The 21,862-nt window shown below is 38.5% G+C and overlaps 1 protein-coding gene across 1 annotated transcript in view; it reads right to left on the bottom strand.

Annotated features, from left to right (window-relative positions):
• Positions 1-2,637: 2,637 nt before the first annotated feature.
• LOC138051102 (uncharacterized) overlaps positions 2,638-21,862 on the bottom strand; it is a 53,100-nt gene continuing 33,875 nt past the window's right edge. Inside the window, exons 8-12 of the mRNA XM_068897244.1 lie at positions 11,119-11,177; positions 6,963-7,172; positions 6,586-6,698; positions 5,826-5,992; positions 2,638-5,386 (exon numbers count right to left, since the gene is read on the bottom strand). Coding sequence (XP_068753345.1) covers positions 5,210-5,386; positions 5,826-5,992; positions 6,586-6,698; positions 6,963-7,172; positions 11,119-11,177 — 726 coding nt within the window. The 3' untranslated portion in view covers positions 2,638-5,209. The remainder of the gene's footprint in view (positions 5,387-5,825; positions 5,993-6,585; positions 6,699-6,962; positions 7,173-11,118; positions 11,178-21,862) is intronic.

A 21,862-nucleotide genomic window follows, 5' to 3' on the forward strand; every position in this document is an offset into this window, starting at 1 on the left:
GTGGTTCCTATATCATTCACAAGTCTGGGAATAACTTGGGAAATGTGTCCATATTATTCACAATTCTGGGAATAACTTGGATAAATGTTTCCATATTAATCACAATTCTGGGAATAACTTGGGTGAACGTTTCTATGTAATTCCCAATGCTGGGAATAACTTTGGAAATTTGTCCTTATTATTTACAATTCTGGGAATAACTTGGATAAATGTTCCAATATATTAATTACAATTCTGGGAATAACTTGGGGAAATGTTTCCCCATAATTCACAATATTGGAATAACTTGGAAACGGGTCCCATATTGTTCCCAGCTTTGGGAATAACTTGGGGAAACGTTCTCAGCATATTCGCAGTATTGGGATGTAAAAGTAAAAAAAAACCAAAATTTCCCCCCAAAAGTAATTTCTTGTCCCATTTTTTCCCAAGAGTGGGAGAATTTCCCATTTAATTCCCAAATGGGAATCTCGAAAAGTTTCCTGTGGTTTTAAGAGATGACCACTAAGGATTCACAGAACGGGCACAATCTCCTGCTAACTATTTTATTGCACATTTAAAATGACTCCATATTAAAGTCGTGTGCCAGTCATAAATTAAATTGGCCTAATAAAATATAACGTATAAAAAGGGCCTGATGATATTCATTTATCGCTTGCCATGATGACCACTAACCCTGAGTGGTTTCTACTTACTGTGCATGTGCAAGTGACTAAACAGGCCAATTTTTGTCCTAAACGATCTCCCACAGATCTGACATGTACACAGGTTAATGATGGTACCATCTGCCGCACGATCCTTCCTAAGGCGCTTTTTCAATTCTGCTTCTGCAGATCACTTAGCTTCTGCTGCTCTGGCTCTTTTGTGAATGGATGCCCGCCAGGACGGGTAGTCTAGGAATGACTTTTCCCAGGTTTGGGCAGCCATGTCGAATCACTTTAGTGAGCACGTAAGGGTGTCTTTGTATTGCTTCTTTTGACCACCTTTTCATCTTGCTCCATCTGAGTTCCCAATACATAAGCTGTTTTGGGATCCTAGAATCTGCAATTTGGACCACATGTCCAGTCCATCTAATTTGGTTCTCTTGCAAAATGGTGTTGACGGATGGCATGCCTGATCTTTTAAGGATGGTGCGTAGTATTGTTATTGTGCACACATTCTGCGCATCTAGAGATACTCGGATTTTCTATTGGTGGTGCTTATTATACAGGGATATTTTTGTGCGGTTCAAAACTATGCGGAAAAAGCAGCACTTAGCAAGTGCTTTTGGTATCCAAAAAGAAAACTGGGGGTGGCCATGCATTTTTCAGAGATAATCAAGCTTCAATTTAGAAAAGAATGCCATACATTGCCTTGTATTTTAAAGCTTTTTACACATATTGATGAAATAACTGGAAGAAATAAAACAACATGTCTTGTAAAAAAAAATAAAAAATTTGTTTTATTTCTTCAAGTTATTTGTCATCTGCTCTTCTCAAGACTCTTTGGAAATATTGATGATTAATTGTCTTTGAAAAATGCGTGGTTACCACCAATTTTCTTTTTGGATTTCAATAACACCTGTTATCTGCTTTTCCCACATATTTAGTAAACCGCGCAAAAACACCTTTGAATTCGTAGGCACCGTCCTTAAGGACCTCCATATCTGACACTGAGTGCTGCCATTTGATGTGCAAGATGGAAGTGGTTCAATTGTCTGGAGTGTCATGCATAGGCTGTCCAGCTTTCAGACCCATATAGTAGTATTGTTAAAACCAATGCACTATACACCTAATTCCTTATTAGGGGGTATTTACACGAGACGGAGATGAACTCAGACCGGTATGAACTTGTACCAGCATGAACATTTTGCAGCTGTTTACACGAAACCGGAATGAAATGATTGGTGCCTAGTTTCCGGACGAAATGATATGTTTTGTCTAATAAATATATGGCTGACCCAAAAGCACACAGGCTTGAAACTTCTCGACCCGGTCTGAGATTTGTTGTCATCTACATGAGAATGGTAGGAACTCAGACTGGTACGAGAATTTCTCGTCTCAGTCCAGCAACTGAGATGAAGTCAGGTCTGAGTTCATTGCCAGGCCGGTCTCATGTAAACACATAAGAAGAAATCTATGGGGGCCAATACGAACTCATGCAGGCCCGAGTTCGTCCCTGTCTCATGTAAATGCCCCCTTAGTTTCTTAGTTGAGCACCAGTTAATCTTTACTTAAAGAGCAGCATTTGGGGGACACTAGTGATGTTAATTGTATGTATTCCGAGACACAAGTGATGTTGAAGTTGGCGATAAGAACAAGGGGACACTTCGTGATGCTTATTGAAATCAGCGTGCATCCAATCCTGGACATACCTGCAGAGTGTAAGCAACACGCAAAAAAGGCAAACATGTACGCGGACTGACACACCATTGTGTTGTTTTCAAGCATGATGAATGGTGCTGTTAAAGTATTGCATTTCAAGGAGGGAGCCAAGTTCTCTCCCACTGTCTCTCTTATTTGCCTCTTTTGTCATTTTTTCTCCCCAACGACAAAGGAGACAGAGAAAAGAGACCCCGGGAACAGGGTTGAGAGAGAGCAAGAGAAGAAATGCTGAACTTCAATTTAACTAAAAATCATGACAAAGTGTAATCGACAAGTGTTGTGGACGCTTTCATTTCCACTTTATTTCTGGCATAAAATTATAGTTGTACCTATACACCATTGTGAAACTAGCCTTTTACCAACAGAACTTCGAAAACAATGCTTAGGCATCATATTCCTTTACTGAAAAGTCAGCAAACACTTTAAAAGCTCTAAAGTTTGGTCAACGCAGTGATTACACTGTCAGTTAAAAGTTAGGTTCTACCCTTCAGGTATGATTTTTTTATAGACGTTCAATTTCATGCTGTCTCAAAGGGACAAAAACTGGACTTTTAAGAAAGTCTTCTATATTTTCTACCTTGAGTTCCTTTTCAAACAATTTAATTAAGATTATTTAAAGGATCTTTGTACACCAAAAACAACACAGAAAACGGGCCAGAATCCGAGAGGTGGGACGAAGGCATGCAAAAATAGACACTTTTCATAGATCAACTTCTAGGAGCTAAACAACTAGAGAAAACATGTTGGGATTATCACCTAATTGCTATGGTTAGACTCCTCAAGCAGGCCTTCTGATAGGGTGCGATTAAAAAAACAGAAACTACGAAATTTTCAGGCAGATTATGCAATAAGGTGGGACGATTGTGCGAAAAACTATGGTATGCAAAATTGTGCGATTTTTTTTCATGACCTTTGTTTAGCTTGTTTTCCTAGGTTTCAGAGTACAAAAACCACTTTTGAGTTGCTCTAAATGCAATTTCAGAATTAGGGAATGATAATTAAACATCTAGGCTTAATTTGGATTAAAAAGGACAATCAGGTGAAGTATACATTAATGCGAGGTCTTATCCATGACCCCAACTAAACTGGATAGGAAGCACAGTTAAGGAAGGTGATTCCGATGAAAATGACGTACTATCCAGAACTTTTTCAAACTTGGCACAATTGATATTCATACACCAGACATTTCAAAAATGCAATAAAAAGATGGGGTTAGCCGCGCTTGTTTTCGCACTGTATGCCCTTTATTCTGAGTTTTTTTATCGAATTTCGCGAGAAGCATTCGAAACTAGATCAACTGGAAAAATTGTTATGTAGCAAAAGCTACTGAATATTACTGAAAACTTGAACCTGCTTGTTTGTCCGGGCTATAATCTTACTTAAAGTGATTTCAAATTGCTCAATTGGGCCGCTACAGTCATCACTTTGCACTCAGTATCAGGCATCAAATGCAGTTTCACGTCATTTATAGGTAAATACCACAACTTCTACTCTCCTTAACATGTGTTCCGTGTACCTATTACAAGTAAATAAAACCATTTAAAATAGGGCTTACCGTGCTTGTTTCTTTTTGCAACGCGGTGATAAATGGATGTCAAAGGTGCAATTTCGGCTTCAAAATGATCATCTTCCATGAAAGGACTGGGGTGAGTTTTAAACTAACACCTTCTTAACTGAGAAGAAATATCATGATTGCACTCAAAAGCTCTTGCACAGCAAAAGCAACCTTTGTTTCTTTTCTTCAGATGGCCGGCGTGAAACCCCGCCATCTCTGAAGTCGCAATGTTATGCGCAGTACAAGATGCGCAGTGCAAAACAAGGGAATCACCTTAAACTACAAGTCATACAAAAATTGCTGGAAGTTTCTCGAACATTCTCAGAAGCTTGACTTAAACTTTGTGTACAGTAGATTGCTGTTCATGTCACAAATTTGGCGGAAGATGCGATTGTGTCTTCTGCTTCAAAGAAAGGGCGCTTTCACTACGTATTTGAAATAAGTTGCCGATCGTCGGATGATCTTCTGCTACTGACATAAACATTTCATTTTTGTTGATATATATCTGCAATTCTGATTTGGCAATTTGAAGAAAATTATTTGTTTGCGCTCTGCAAATATGCAACTCTTTTAGATTGAAAACTAGAACCAGGCCTCGCAGGTGCACGATACTAGAGACTCGAGCTTGTTGTTTACAAAAACGAAGAGTCTGCCCGTTTCCAATGGTAAATCGTCTTTAAAATAATGCAAACATCGATTTCTCATGAACTGTGCCATCAGATGCAATTTGAGGTCGATTGTGCAAAATCGCACCATCGCATAATACCAGAAGCCCTGCCTAAGGGTCCAAAATGTTTAAGGGTTAGGGTTAAGGTACCTTAACCTTAAACCGTAAAACTATGGAGAAACTAAATAGAGTAACCTCAGTGTAAGCCCTTGTAAACTTTGAGTAACTTTATAGGAATAATCCTAAACAGTTGCAAAATGTCTCAACTACAGTACGAATACAGCTCTGTTAGGAGTTAGGGTTAGGGTTAGAATATTCAGTAGATGACTTATTGACTCATGTCAGTAAACCGTCGGAAAATGCACTTTTCAGGTATATCTCCTTTGCACATGACCACATAGCAGCTATGTTAGTGTACCAAACTCATTCTTCACGACTTTTATTCATAGCCACTATTCACACCAGTAAAAACGAAGCAGAGAATCATAAAGACAACTCATTGATGTTCCCTAAAATACTGTTTGCAGATAATTAAAGTTAATTGATTAAGGCAATCACTAATTGTATTGACAAAAAAATGTAGTTTTGTTTTTTTAAATGTATAACCAGTTGATTTGTTTTTTATCTTTATTTATTACATAGGTTCTTGTGTCCCATTTCCCAGGCCAGAAGTTGACATTCGCGGCTACAGTACACTTCGACACAATTGGCACATCTTTTTAGCTTGTCACCTTCTCCGCCAATACAGTTGCCACAACGACGAATGGGTTCCACACCAAACGACTCACGGTATTTGGTTAAAGCCTGGGACAAGAAAAAAATATCACTGTTACCACCCTTTACAACGCAACCGGTTGGTTCGTCACAACATCAAAGAAAATAAAATGAAACCGGAAAGAGCAGTTGCACCTCCACGTCGTGTCCATTTGAATTTGATTAAAAGGGCGTGTGTATACATTTGGCCCTAAAACACTTTTGTTACAATACAAAACCCAAAAAACTGTTTCCTCTGGAAATGGCACAATAAATCCAAAACCAGAATCATGCCTGAATCTTTACCAACACTGTGCAGGTTCAACGTGTCAAGGACAAGTGTTACTGGAGGAAACAAATAGTTTCTCGTCCTCAGTCATCCATAAAGCCATTTGCAGATGTCACTACCAAGGCAACACACGAACTTTTCCGATTTTAGGACCCTGTAAATTGTTAACCCCCCTTCAACTTATCCTTGCAATATCCTTACCTCCCAGTAATTAATAAGGATGTTATGTGCATTTCCCAAGATGTTAACTCGTCGTCTTAAGCAGAATGATACATCATTCAACGCCCTCAGTTGGTACCCAAGTTTCATATAGGCCCTAAACCGGCGGTATATGGTTTTGACAAGTATCTTTTGAGCCTCTTTATTACCTGCAACAGAGGACATTCTTAAGTACCAAAATGAATTTACTTTCAACAAAATCAAGCCCTTAGGGAGGGGGCCACATCAGACCTTAGGTACATGTCCCTTATCAGTTAAAACTAAATGCAGGTATTTATGCCTCGAGAGCTCAGAGACTGGTTTCACCATGTAAGTGGGATAAAATTTCTCACACTAAGACCGCACAAATTGTGCATAACTGGGAAAATACATGGACAAGCCTTTTGGATAAACCAGGGCTTCAGCAATCACCCTGCTAGCCCACTATACACTAAACGCTTTCAAATGAAATGAGGCAAGATAACTGATTACCCCAGAGTTTGCATGCTATTCCGATAAAGGGTAGCAACTGCGAAAATGAGCTGAAAATCTTTTTGATTAACAGAGCAACAGGAACTAAAGTGGATATACGAAAACAGGAAAATGGGAATGAAAAGAGACACATCAAATACACAAAGGCAGAGGGATTTAAGCACCAGAAAATAATTGTGCAAAAAAAAGGAAAGAGTGGTAAGAACTCCAAACATTTTAACGTGTAATAGCAAAAATTTACAAATTGACAGCTGAGCACTCAAATGGCTACCTTCAAGGCATCTAGCCAAAGCTTCATTGCAGTCACTCAGGGCAGTTATCCAGTTTTCATTGTTCAAGTGACACTGAGCACGATTACTGTAAAGTACTGCCGGCAAAACCATCCTGTATGAAAAAACAGATTAGAATAAATACAATGTACCATGGTTCAACTCAAATAAAGGCGAAATGCAAGAGACAATATGATTCCCACCGCATGGCATAAAGGCAATAGAGAAACGTTCACAGAGTCCACAGTCACTTTTCTTGTTAGTACATGTGGTTTCATTTTTTTTCTCATCCATTTGTTCCAAGGAATCCTACAGGGCACAAGTGGGGAAGGCAAGTTCTGCACCTTACAATGTATTCAAGTATTTTAAATTCTCTTACCACCGATCACCTTCGCCAGCCTCGCTGACCTCTGTTCCTTGAGGAACGCAGTTTATAGCATCTGTGTACAATTGCACTGCCTCGTCATAAAGACCCAGCTTAAATTTTTTGTTGCCTTTGTCTTTTAGAACTTGTGCGACTTGTTCATCCATTCGGGTAAAAAAGTTAAATCGCTGTATACCAAATGCTACTTCTTCCTGGGTCCATAGCCTGGGAAACATCACAAGATATTTGAGAAACAAACACATATTATTGCAGAGGCTGATGAATAAGACAGCTTCCTGTGGTTAGGGCTAGGGTTTAGGGTCTGAACCAAGTCCCTATTTTCTAGACAGCGACAGTGAAACAGGTACAGTACCCAAGCATTCAAGCAAAATTGTCTATTGGAACTCTACTAATCCTAACCCTAACCTGTAAACAACACAGTTTGCACTTTACTGTACAGCACCGCTCAACAGTAAGTTATCAGTCTTGTCTCGCAAGAATCAATGAAGAAGCAAGATTGACATAAATTTTGATAGAAGTCCAACCACTACACGAACATTTGCAAATTTACACGACACAACGACGCTCTTGTCGAGCGTGAAACATGACTCAAAGTTACAATACTGTTAAACGAAAAAAAAATCACGGCAATTGAGTAACGTTTTGTTTTTACTGCAGTGGCATTGTAAACCGATCTCTGTGAAATTCTAGAGAATCGCCAATAGAGCGAATTCAGATAGTTTGTGCTGAATTACAGCTGTTTTGCCCACAGTTTGTTACTCTCGCGCTTTGAAAGGTCGATCTATCAAGATGTTTTAGTGTAAATGATTACCAGCAAGAATATGCAAGGATTCAACTGCTATGGTTAATGACGTTAATGAAAACAAACTCGACTTTGATGACTTCATTTATGAGAAATTTCATCTGCCACGACACTTCATTGAAAGCAAATTCACAGTTGATTCAAAATAATTAATGCTTGAAATTTCCCAAACTTTGGCGGTGACTTGCAAAGTTAGTAAGGTGTGCACGTCAATACAGGAAAATTTGGTTTTATCAAATGTGTTGATAAGGGTTGAACTACCACTGTAGATGATTTGGAAAGCTGATGTTTCGAGCGTGGTGTTATAAAAACGTAAAGTGTCAAGGAGTCACAAAGAAGACAAACATGGCCGCCTAGACTCTTGAAACGTAAAAACTGCTCACTTATCCTCAGTCTCTACTCAGCTCTATCAGGGTGGGATTTGCCGTTTTTGTGAATTTTGAGTTTCAGTCTTCATTTTGCACAAAAGCCTAGAAGGTGAGAGGTAGTAAGGCGTGCAAAGAGTCAAGATGGAATCCGGCAGTAGTTGATATTGTTTGAAAATCAAGGTCAACGCAGAGTTCCTTTCTTTGGATTTTTTTATTTATTTTTTCACTCAAGAAGAGCACTGGTGATTCTTGAGGTTTAATACGTTTGTCAAATAATTCTGTGTCACAGGCGATGTACAAAGAGAGAAAACAAATTATGAGCACGTCAATTGATAACATCAGGTATCTTCATTTGCATGATACCTTACCTCCTGATTTTTCCGCGAAACTGTTTTTGTCTTGGATGGAAATCACAATATTTCCGCCGGAAAATTATTTAAAGGTAATTTCATGACCTTTCTGGTGTTAGTTGGTCTTGGATTTCGTTAGCTACCAAAATTAGATTGTCAAATTTCAAATTCAAGTTCTTTTACCATCTCAGCAACTTTCAGTCTACAAAGAATTTTCATCCAAAATGACGTTTACTTATACCCATCAGGAATTTTTATTTAAAGTTCTGCAAACTTTCGGCATAAATTAACCATCTCGATCTCGACATGCCAAAAATATGCATATCCTGTCTATTGGCACATGTCAAAGTATGTTGTTTATAAGACGAAAAAATTACCTTGCCTAAAAACCCACTCTAATGTCGTCTTGCTTCAACTAGCTACCAAAATAAGTTTGTTTACGGCATCTCGGCAGATTTCAATATGCCAGCCTGAGACAAATTTATATTTCCAATTTCAGCAAAACAATACAAATGGTCGATTGATATAGGGTTAGGGTTATATATGCACATCACGTCATCAAGTGTCAGAGAGCAAGTTGCCTTTGATGACAAATGATGAGATTTTTACAAGATGTTTCGAAATTCGAAAATATCGGACATCTTACTGGAATATCAACATCAAAGCTCATTGGAGAGGTTTTATGGGCATTTTGACTCAAATGGCTGTTTTTCCGCTCAAATCCTAACGGCTTTGCCAACAGGTTTGCCAATAAATTATCATGCGATTGTCAAAATCTTGACCTAAATTCTCTAAAATTTTTCTTTTCATGAGAAAAATTAAGAAAGGAAAAGGCAACAAGTCGGCCGCAAACAGTATAACTGTCAAATGGACATCAATTGCTAAAACTGAATAAAGACCTCATTAACTTAGTGATTCATGCACATGATCTTACACTCACTCACTCACTCAGACAACCCCGATGACATTGTGCATTGCGGGCTATCCCGTAAGCAAAAAAACCACTTGAAACTGTTAAACAACACATAGGAAAAACAGAAAACGGAAAGAGAAGCATGAATGGAGACATATGGACAACATTGAAACGGTTTGCATAAATTACATTTTGGGTGTTGGCCGGACGTTTTCTCTTTGATGTAACAATACATGTTATTTTAACAGTAAAGGAATTCCACATTACCATTTTCGAGTTTTAAACTCGTGATTAACTTATGATTTCCCCGAAACACCCTCAAATAATGTGACATAGCTCCTTTACACCAATGAAAGGACTTCCAGTGACTGTCATTTAACGATTCTGGGCTTGCCCCTCTGGAGAATCGTCACATGATGTTTTCTGCTTCACTTATTGCAAAAGTCAGGGAAATGAAACCCCTTAGTTATCTTATTCCAAAATAAACGTTTTTGTCATGGATATGGTTTGCGCTCTGGAAAACAGAGAATCCAGAAGTTTTGAGGTTGCAAAGACAAGTTTAATAATTTTGCCACAATTTGCTACTCTGACTGTCTTATACATTTTCCTAGTAATAGCTATCGCTAAGGGCCAATGAGTCAGTTAATATAATGCATAGTTTTCAGACTTGGATCAGAGTTCCAAAATACCCAACAGTAGTTGTAAGTTATTCGAAAGTACTGCAACTCAACTTATCTAGTTAATAATAATACAACAGCAATAGAAATTGCTCACTTTGTATCTCCAACAAAAATGTAAATGTCAACGTTTTGACAATAATGTGGAAAGTACTGCTGTAATGTTTGAACGGCCGTAACTTTAACAGGAATATACAATAAGTAAGTTGAATAAAATCAGTGCCATGTAAAAAACCGCCAAAGCGTTTTCAGACTTTTCAGGGTGAACCAAGTAATGGGGAATCAAATTCTCTCCCACATGAAAGTTGTTTCAATTGTAGAATTTTTATTTTGCAACATACAGACATGAATTATTAGTCAAATTGATCGCTGAATTGTGTCCTTTGCAGACAACATATTTCCATTGGAAATTTAATTAAATTGTTCACAACTCATTGGTTACAAAACGAAAAACAATCTGTTCTACTTGTGGGCAGAAGGCCGAAATTGACAACAGCTGCCGAGAACATGTACACCAGTTTAGTTTTGAGCTCGTTCACTCAATATAGAACACGCTGGTTCGAGTTAAATATTAAAGAACACTCAAAGAAATTGTACTTAACACAATGGTCAGGGAAATGGGAAAAAATGTGTTTTTACTCACCTCCGAACACAGGATCATAAATAGTCGCACACGTCATTCAAGTTTGGCTAATGACATCACAGATCAAAACACGCACTTTTATTGGTTCTTGAAGATGATAATGATAAGCGGCCTTTGTTACCTTACACCTTACATTACATTCTGGAGTGCTTGAATTTTCTTCTGCATGCACAACAATCTCGAGCTTTGGTTCTATAAGGCTGCCACCTCGTCATGCAAGAGAAGACGTTGGCAATAATATCTACAGGTACTTGTATCAAGATATATTGTACCAATATACATTATTTGTGTGATGTATGTTGTGTGACTTTATTAATTTTGACCTCCATTGTAACTCAGCGCTTTTGTTGCAACAGTGGTTTAATAAACAAAAATTATTATCATTATTATTGCTTACTTTTGACAAGTTCTCTTGAGGGTTTTTTCTATTCTTTGCGCTTGAACAATTGCTGTATGCTGAAAAAAAAAAAACCAAGCACATCAAAACCTAACAAACCTAACAGTCTAGGGTGCTGTAACTTCATTGTGTGCATCTGAAAGAGGGAATGGCAAGACTTGTTCCTTATTAAAGGGACTATAGGGTCAGTGTTATGGTTAGCTTCATCATCTTTGCTCTTCCAGAATATTCAAAACAGACCACTGCACTAATTTGATGCAATTCTTAAGTTAATACCCCTCTACGGTCAAAGTGAACGGAAAGATGTTCCAGCAACCGAAGAATTCACTTACCTCGGTAGCACTGTCAGGCATGATGGCGGAGCAGGCAGCGACATAAGAAATCACTTTAACAAAGCCAGGAACACTTTCAGAATGCCAAACAACGGCAAAGTGTATTCTCGTTAAATCCCCTGTTGAGTGGGCAACCACGAAACAGGCTTGTAGGGATGAACATGTAGTTTATTTGTTTTTCCTCCATACATACATACATACATGATTGACCACTCCCGGTAGGGGCTTTTCAGGGCCAATGAAACACCCACCTGGCCGAGAGCCAAACCAGTTGGCTTTTTACAAGTGCAGCCGAGAAATTGAATCAGGGACTACCCTAACCTCTTAGGGTCAGAATGAGTCTTGAACCCGGGAACTCCGGATCTCAAGGCAAGCCCTCTAACCACTGGGCTGCACTGCCTCCCTTCAGCACCAAGACCAAGCTAAGACTGTACCAGAGCTGCATACTTTCCACCCTACTGTACGGCTCAGAATGCTGGAGGATGACTGAAAGCGACCTCAACAAACTGCCCACCTGCCACACCAGGAACCTTAGAAGAATACTGTGAATATTCTGGCCCAAGACCATCTCCAACCAACACCTCGCCCGCGGTAAGCAAAACAGCATGGGCACCATCATCGTGCGAAGGTAGTGGAGATGGACGAGACAAGTGATGAAAAGAGAGCCAGGCAACATCTCCCGCACAGCCCTTCACTGGACACCAGAGGGGAAGCAGAAACAAGGGCAACCCAAGAACACCTGGCGTCGACCTGTAGAACGTCTATGAAGGGGAACTCAAGACCCTCCATTACACCAGGGGGACCGTTCAGAAGCTGACCCAGAACAGACAGGAGTGGGGTACCTTTGTTGCTGCCCTACATGCCAGCCAACAGTAAACAGAAGGGTACTAAAATACACACAAGTCAGTCAATGCTCATGACATCCATCTTAGTTTAGAATTAAATCAAAGTGGTCATGAGCTACTAAACTTGGAAAATTAATTACAAAAGGTGAAAACGTTGGGGTCACTGAACTGAAAAGACCATTTTGCAGTTGTAGCTAAGTCACGTGGTATTAGAATGGAAGTGAGGCTGCCGGTGACTGTGTTTTGATAAAAACCTTTGTGCTTTCTAACGTTAATGTAAACTTATTAGAATTATAACAACACAATTTACATGACAAAAGCCAATCACTTTCCCAGAGTCCCTTTGTCATTGAGGAGAGAGACCCGGGTCTCACCTCAATGACAAAGGAGGCAGCAAAGAGAGACTCCGGGAATGAGAATGGATAAAAGCAGTGAGGTCTGTATCAGTGCAAGGTCACTGGCAGCCTTACAGTCAATCATAGGCTAGGCAACTGGGCAGACAACTGTAAAATGGTGTTCTTGCATTTCGTTCCCAGGGTCTCTCTTTTTCCCTTCCCCTGAAGCACTGAAGCAGAAGAGGAGAGACCCTCAGTTCTTCAATTATTCATTAGTGTTGCAAAGATGACTGTTGAGTCACTCTTAGCACTAGTAAATTGTCAGGAACATTCTTTCATTTCTTTCATTAAGTGTCAAGATATGCATATAGGTTAGGTCAGTAGCATATCGTACCCAAACATTTTCTTGTAGACCAAATACCTACCCGACAGTTTGCAATGCGCTTTGAAGGACTTACATTGTTTAGTTCCTTCAATAAAGAGATTCAGAATGCTGAAAGTTTTTATTCCATTTAAGTCTAAATTAAAAACTTTCCTCCTGAACTGACTTCCCCTTATTTTGTTTCTTTGCTTGTTTGTATTCTTGCTTTTTAACCTACATGCCTAAAACTATCATTTTATAGTTGTATTTATCTTGAGGTGCCAGTAGCCCGAATAAGCCCTAATGGTTTCTATATGGGCATTTCCGCCTTACGCTTTTCTTTTATTGATTTTTTAATATCTCTTGTAGCTTAAATTATATTTATTTTGTAATTTAAAATGACAAAAGTGGCAAAAATAAATTGAAACTGAAACTGAAACAGGAAATGGATGTAGCGTGTACATGTACCAATAGTGAAAACTGTGACGGCAAAATGGCACATACTATAAAGACAGCATTACATGTAACTTATAAGAATGTTAATTAACAGTCACAACTCCCAGTGAGGTTAAGAGGATAATAAATTGATATAGACCCTAACCTGCAATTATGCCCTCCCTCCTGTACTAATGATAATTAACAATTATTCTTTGAAATTGAGGTGAATATTCTGCCACTATTCACCGATATTTCAAAGAATTGATTTAGATATACTCATGACGTGATCTCAACAACACTTGCAGAAGAAAACCATCTAAAGTCACTTTAATTGACATCTCAATTCAGGTGTGGAGAATGTGCAAGCGGCCAAAGCATGCGCAAAAGTGTTTACAGAAGCTTCAAATGTGGCAAATCTAAATCACCTTGGTAAAAATCCTTGTCACAAACAGCTAAATGGCCATTTAACACCGTTTCAATCAGCAATCTAAATGGAAAGCCTGCTTGATAAAACATTTTCACCGTTGGATCAAAGTTTTAAAGGTTCATTTGAAATGAAAATTGAAAGTGCAGTTCGTAAAGGATCGACATGAAATGGCGGCTCTAATTGAGGTGAGCGTTGGTTTGTTGTAAAATGACCCGTCTAGTTTCCTTGCAGCCACGTAGAACTTTCATAAAACATTTTTTAATTCCTCGATTTCAGTAACAAATTCGTTTTGCTGAGCGACCAGCCCTACAAAATTGAATTACTCTGAGTGAAACAAATTGTTGGCATGTAGATTGTTTAATTTTCAGCAATAATTATCTGGAAAAACGAAGTCGAACACTGTTTGGCAAAAGTATCATGAACTCTTCTCTTACCTTTGAAAACTTTCAGGCCAAATTTTGTGGCTCTCTTTGTATTCTGTAGTACAGCATCATCTTTTATTCTCAATATTTCCGATTCAGAAAAGCTGGCGAGTTTACGCCCGCCGTTTTGTTGAATTACTCCGCGTGCAACAACTTGTTGGCATGTAGATTGTTTAATTTTCAGCAATAATTATCTGGAAAAACGAAGTCGAACACTGTTTGGCAAAAGTATCATGAACTCTTCTCTTACCTTTGAAAACTTTCAGGCCAAATTTTGTGGCTCTCTTTGTATTCTGTAGTACAGCATCATCTTTTATTCTCAATATTTCCGATTCAGAAAAGCTGGCGAGTTTACGCCGGCCGTCTTGTTTTGTTTGTATCATGCAATATTCACTTTGTAGGGAGTGAATAATGCTCAATTACTCAGAGATAGCGAACCAATCAGATTGCTTGAAACACCAAGATCACTGAGTGAGTATATACTAATGAATATTACAAGGGTAATCTCAGATTATGGAAGAACAGTCGCTATAGAAGCAGAGGAAAAGGGTAGCATGTACTTCTTCAGATGGTCTCAGTAAGCGCTGAGTACGCTGATTACTATGTGACAGGATTGAAATGTTTTGCCCTTGGCTAAACTCTGGATCAAGTAAGTAATGTAGGTAAATCTGTTTGATTTAAGAAGGTAAGTTTATTTCAAAATAACTTCGCATCGTTTCTGAGGAAACTATACCAGCCCCCTGGGAGAACATGTGGTTACTAGACTGTAAACTACTAAACCCAAAAGGACTGAATAAATTAAATTGTATCAAGGGTCTTAAATTCATGAACAAAATCTGTTGTAATCCAATGTGAACATGGCCTTAAAAAGGCAATTTTTAAACAATAGTCTGTGGAAATTCAAAGTTATTCTTAATTGTTGCGCTAGCGTGTAATTTGAATAGCAAGGCAATGACAAATTTCCTATGGGGGAGGGTGATAGTGACATTTGGCTTGAAGAGAGGGGAAATCTACTCCGCTTGAGGACATTACAGCAAACGTTCTGAATGAAGACTGCCCTGAATAGATACCACCAACACCATCACCAATCAAACCACCCTTAACAGCAATGCTTGGTATTCGGGTTGAGGAAACCCAAGAGCCCAACCAGTCGATGCAGTTGTCACCGCTTCCAGAAGCACCAAGCTTCTTATCTGACCATTTTGCTGATAGTCTCTCCAATGAAGACCTTTCCCATAAGCTAAATTGTGTAATTGATAACGAAAAAGCTTTATTTTCTCTACGTCAAAAATGTACAGGACATTGCAAAGAATAGACCATGATAATTTATTTGTATTCTCAGTATTCTACTGGAACTATCTTGCAATGGAGGCTAATGCGGGGAAGTCTTTTCAAATGAAATTACTTTTATACTATATTCCCCCGCAATAGCATCCATTGCAAGCTACAATCCTGGTAAAACTGTTACCTAGGACAATTCCCACTTTCCCACATTCCCCCATTACAATGTTGATTATTTACAGTGTCCAAAGGCAAGAGTAATTCATCGATTACATGAATGTTTGAAGCGGCACTCAAGGCAAAAATTGCAGCCAAACAAGTGGAAATAGAAGAACTCACACCAGGAAGAGACAAGAGGCCAAAAAGCACAGCAACCTTTAATAACCATGACCTTCCACAATTACCCTTCAAGGTGATTCGTGAAAGAACACCACTAGAAGACCTTTTGGCTGCATCTAGTTTGGATTCCACCTCGTGGTCCCCTTGCACTGACACGTCAGCAAGTTAGAGTGGCACACAACCCAGAGAACACCACGCATACATGACAGAGATGTTCCTGAAGCCACAAACAATTCCTAAGGGCGAGAAGCCTTTATTAATAGAAGATTTTGTCACTAATATTGTCCTCCAAGATGAAAGTAAAGGAAAGTAACTTTATTTAAGTGTCTAACTGTTCTAGCACTGGAGCACTAATTGGGGACACTGTAAACTGACATTTCAATTAACACAAATCAAGTCAAATGAACTTGTGCATAGGTACTGCAAGGGAACAAGACGAAAGGAAACTTAAAAACCTCTGAGGCTTGCAAAAGTAAAAGATTGCACTTTCCAATTTTTTCCCACCTCATCGATGTTAAAAGAATAACTGTGGAAGAAATGCATAACAGCAATAGACGAGTTTCTGTGCCGAAAGGAAAGGATTCCAGTGGCAGATAAAACTAGCAGCCCGTAAATATTTTTCCATTAACTTAACAGTTTATAAGCTAGTAATTTGCGCTACTAGGGAGCGCGCAGTACGCACAACATTTCCGAGCTCCGTATTTAGTTAAATTTCATCTTCAATAACATTCAACAATGACAAAGTAGAATATTCCGTCACTTAAAAAGGAAAACGACGACTTGAAGTGTAAGCTTGAAACCCTAACCAAAGAGTTTAAAGAGCTGAAAGAGCTGTTGGAGAAGAAAGAGTTTGGGTTAGGTTAACCCTAGCCCTGCCAGAGCGAGACAAGATGGCAGTCCTTCGTCACCGAATCATGAACTTGAAAACAGCCTGCAGTTTGTTAGTGACGAATATGACAATATGCAGGTTTCTCATTCTGCTATCCAGGGAAAACTATCCAAAGTTGGCAAAGATTTGTCAAATCTTTCAGTTACAGTCAAGGAAATACCTGACGCTTTGGAAGCATTGCAGCAGTACAACTACCAGTACAATTTAAAAATTGTTGGTTACCCACAAGTTAACGAATTTGAATCATCTGAAGAAACAGCAAAATTATGCCTCCATTTATTTTCTTGCCTGGGTGTCGACAGAATTACCTTAAATGGCATTGATAACGCTCATTGTGTGCAGATAAGAATGAGTGCTACTGTAAACAAACCTAAACTTATCATGCAAGTTCACTGGGTGTCTTGCCAAGGAGAAAGTAATGGCTGCCAGGAGAGCATCTGGTAATATTAGCTCTGAAAACCTTGGCCTACCAAGTGATATCACTTTTGAGCGTATTGGAATTTACGAGCACCTGACACCAAAGTTACAGGAACTGCTTCATAGCACCAACAACTTCAAAACCCAACATGGTTATAAATTCTGCTCGGCAAAGAATGCAGCTGTCTTCCTTCGCAAGAATGAAACTTCAAGACCAATTAAGGCTAAAACGATGGATGATTTGATGAACCTAATGCAACAGAGCCAAGGAACAACTCTCCAAACAGATGAGTAACTTCTTAACGATATAGCCTTTGTTATGTTTTTTCTAGCTTAAGATGTCTCCGAAGAAAGCCAAAGCTAGGTCAAATACTAAGCAACAACAAAAAATAAACAAATTTTTTCTTAAAGAATTGACAACTGAGATTAACTCTTACATTTCAGATAAAAAAGTAGTTAATTGTGGTGTACCCCAAGCCTCCGTTTTAGGGCCGCTCCTTTTTTTGTTATACGTTAATGACATTCAGCATTGCTCCAGAAAACTTAAATTTTTCCTTTTTGCGGATGATACTAATGTCCTTTATTCTCACGAAAACCTCAAGACATTGGAATTAATTGTAAATGCTGATTTGAACAACTTATTTAATTGGTTAACCTCAAATAAACTTACACTTAACATAAAGAAAAAAAACTTTATTTTTCGCCCACACCAAAAAAAGCTTAATTACCTGCCCCAAATTAATATTTTTGATAATGAACAAAATAAGAATGTTATTCTTGAACATAACAACTGCATTAAATTTCTTGGGTTATTGATTGATGAAAATCTAAGTTGGAAAGACCATATTCATACTCTTACAACAAAAATAAGAAAAACTGTTGGTTTAATCGCGAAGTTAAGACATATTGTTCCTAATCAAACTCTTCTTAATATTTACAAGTCCCTCATTGCACCTTAGATGACGTATGGATTAACTTCTTGGGGAAATGCATCTGAAACCTTGCTAAATAAAGTTCTTGTCCTACAAAAACATGCACTCCGTCTTATTCATTTTGCTTAAGCAAGGGAGCATGCAATTCCTCTTTTCTTGAAAGGAAAATTTCTACCACTCAAATCCCTATATTATGAGAAAATTGTTAATTGGATGTATGACATCAACACTAATTTTGCACCGATTAAAATTTCTAATTTGGTTTCTAAAATTACTAGTGTTCATTCTTATAGTACACGCTCATCAACATCTGAGCATTTTCTTTTTACCAAACAATCTGCACTTAACGTTCAAAGTAAGGCATTTTAACCTGTGGGTGTTAAAATCTGGAATGGGATACCAACTAGTCTCAAGAACGTATCCAGGAATTGTTTTAAGAAAACTATTAGAACAAAACTAATTGAAATTCTAGAAACTGAAAACTCTTATGCCGATGTAGATACCTTAATTAGCAAGATGAAAAATGAAATGTGACCTTATTTAGGAAAAGGGGGATTAAGGTCAATAACAAAAAAACGCGTTTTCTATCGTTTTACACGCAAATGCGTTAAAACACCGTTTAAACCCATTTAAACAACGTTTAAACGCGAAAAAAACGTGTGCGTAAGATTTCATGTCGGAAAAGCTTTACACAAACGACGCGTTTAAACGCTGTTAATTTACCTCAAGTGAGCGCATAATTAAATGGCTGCTTGCTATAATATTATTATTGGGTGTCATCTGGGGTTAACTGTGATTTATTTCAACAATGCAGCTCGACAAACCATCGAAATCTTGATTGTTTTAGTCGCTGCAAGTACTCGGAAAAGAGAAGAAATGCGAATTAGTCTAACCTAAACATGCCTAAATTGGCGGCATTCTCTGAGGAAAAAACAAACCACTTACTTAGCGACTCTAACGGTAAATCATGAGCATAAACAATAGAAATTTGTTTCAAATAAAGTGAGGAATGTACAAATGAATTTTCAAGATGGTGTTAAGCACAAGTTTGCTTTGATGTGTACCCTGTGATTAGCGAGGGTCGTCAGTAGGTTTCTCTTGTCATGTGCGATCCTGTTTTAGAAATGTACAACAGAACGTTGATTGTTGCAAACACTTATAAATCAATCAAATAAAATTCTGCATTGGGGTTACCAGCCATTTTTCCTTTATTCATGTTTGATCAAGGCAGTTGACATAGCGGCTGTCCTCCGACTCTGAGCGACGACCCTGGCGACGACCAAGGCCCAAGTAACCGAACGAAGATAAAACAACTCGTACCATCATGACAGGGCTCAACTAAAGCTGCATTTAAACTGTTACGTTCAAGCCATTAGAAAAGTAATTGATCGATGACTCGCTGTTTACCGCTCAAAAGAAATAAACTGATCTACATATTTGTCGCGATCAGTCACGCAACCTTCCGAAATTTTAGACTTTTTGGTCATTTAGTACTTGTCAAAAGGAGACATCAGTTTGTTTAATTTCCTGTTTGTTTATGATTTGCGATAATGAAAAGGGGTTGAATAGGCAGATAGTGAAGCGCCAAGACAGAAGCACGATAACTTGCAACAATATGATAGTGCTTTCAAACCTCTGAAATAACAAAAAAAGCAAAGCTCTGAAAGAAATGGATCATACTTCTCTGAACCCATCGAACCTTCCCGAAACATTCGCGGGTGATTTGCAGTTGGCAGAGGAAACCTATTTCATGAGCGAACGAGAGCAGATATATTCAGCGTCCTTGGCCAAAGCTTCAACTTCGAGCCATTAATCACACCGGAAGGTACTGGTCATAAAGATAGCGAAAAACGGCTCTTGCTTTCGTTAAATCGTTCGCTACTTCTCTCACAGTCCCACAATAATTATATTATTATAGCGACAACTGAAAGAATCTGTAACAAATAAATTAAGACTATCCGATGGAAAGCCTGTTCGTGAACACCAAGGAAGTTCCGAAAAAAATCAATTCGCTGATCAGAAAAACCGGTAAATACTTGCGATACTACCAAATGTTCGCGAATCTAAAAAACATTCCCAGTTTCACTGAATCGCTCCCTACTTCTCTCGCAACTGGACATTTACGTTTCTGTTTCCCCACGATAACAATGGAGAGAATTACACAACCCAGAAGTATTTGGTCAAGTCAATGCGATGTTTACTTTGTCACATTTCGATGAAATGTTTGTGTGATTCCCTCATTCTTTGAATTACGTCCTTCTGAAGGTGGTTAAATGTTGACAGCCTGTTTTCTGTAATTTCTGTTTTCTCGAGGCATTATCAATAATGGTACAATCAATCCAATTTTTTCGTCGCTATGGGGCGAAAACCTGATTTTTCAGTTGTTGGGGAGCGAGCGTCACGACATCGTGACCAGTCTACTCGAGTGATAACATATGACACATGCCGAAGGCTAGCGGCGTCATCACTTCGATTCTGCTTCATTCTGGCGACATGCTCTTTTTGTTGCCAAAAATTCCAAAGAGGAAAACACGAAGGATGAGAATGTGAAAATTTTAAAGAGTTTAAAAATATTAAAACAAGCTTGAGACAAATGATTGACCAGCCTCTTGGTGAAACCTGATGCGCTCATGGAAACATTTTTTAAGTGTCGTTCAGTGGTTCGCGTTTCTTTGAGCAATATCGTTGGCTCTTGTCTGCAGAATCCGTAGGCTCAAATGCGACTGCTTGCTCCATTCTTAGGAAGACTCGAAAACCGAATCTTCTTTCCTGCGTGTGCTAATTGTCTGGTTGCCGTTGTTGATAGCACGAGATTCGTGCACTGCAAGTGGGCTAAAGTCGGTGCGCATGAGGCGCTCACAGAAAAAAGGATAGTAAATTATTATAGACGGAATGTGATTCTTACTGCAAGACAGTTTTTACCCACCTGCTATGTAAAAAGGAAAGGCAAATGGTAAGTTTGCTGATGAATTGATCATTTTGACACAGTGGGTTGGAAGACATGCACCCTAATCTCCGCATTTCATATAATAGAACAGGTAATTTATTCATTCAAATACAACTAAATTAGCGTACTTTTCAGCATACGAAATGCAGTAATTGAAGCGCAACAGAGCCTTTTGTTTAAACGCGTTAAAAATCTGTTTCGACGAACGCGATTAAACGTGTTAAAACGTTGTTTTCTAAATTCACCTTAATCCCCCTTTTCCCAAACAGGGTCACAAATGTCCAACTGAGGTTAAGTATGTAGTCTGTAGTTTTCCTCTTTACATATTGTTCTTTTCCCTAGACTACTTTCTTCTCTTTTTCTCCTAAGTTCTTCTACTTTCTAAATATTTGAAAGCACAAAGAGTAATGTTTACATGTTGTTGTTGTATGTAAAAAAAATATATATTGTCTAAATATTTTCGTCTACAGTCTGGCTTGGCACAATTAGCTTCTCGCTATTTGTAAGCCAGCCTAATAACAACTTAAATTGTTTCTTGTAAATAAATAAAAGTTGAAAACTTGATTTGTTGTTTTAAACAAAGTGAGACTGTTTTTGAACTGACATCGTTTCTGAGGTTTGTCAAGATGGGAAAGATGCGGTATTGTATTCGGACTTCCAGTTTGTTATTACAACACTTCCTTTTGAGGCTCCTTACTGCTACTGTAGATGTAAATTAAACGAGACGTACCTGTAAGATGTTGTTTGAGTGGGATTCTCCCGAGATATCAATAGCACGA

This window comes from Montipora capricornis, chromosome 6, assembly GCF_036669925.1.
Source record: "Montipora capricornis isolate CH-2021 chromosome 6, ASM3666992v2, whole genome shotgun sequence".
NCBI lineage: Eukaryota > Metazoa > Cnidaria > Anthozoa > Scleractinia > Acroporidae > Montipora > Montipora capricornis.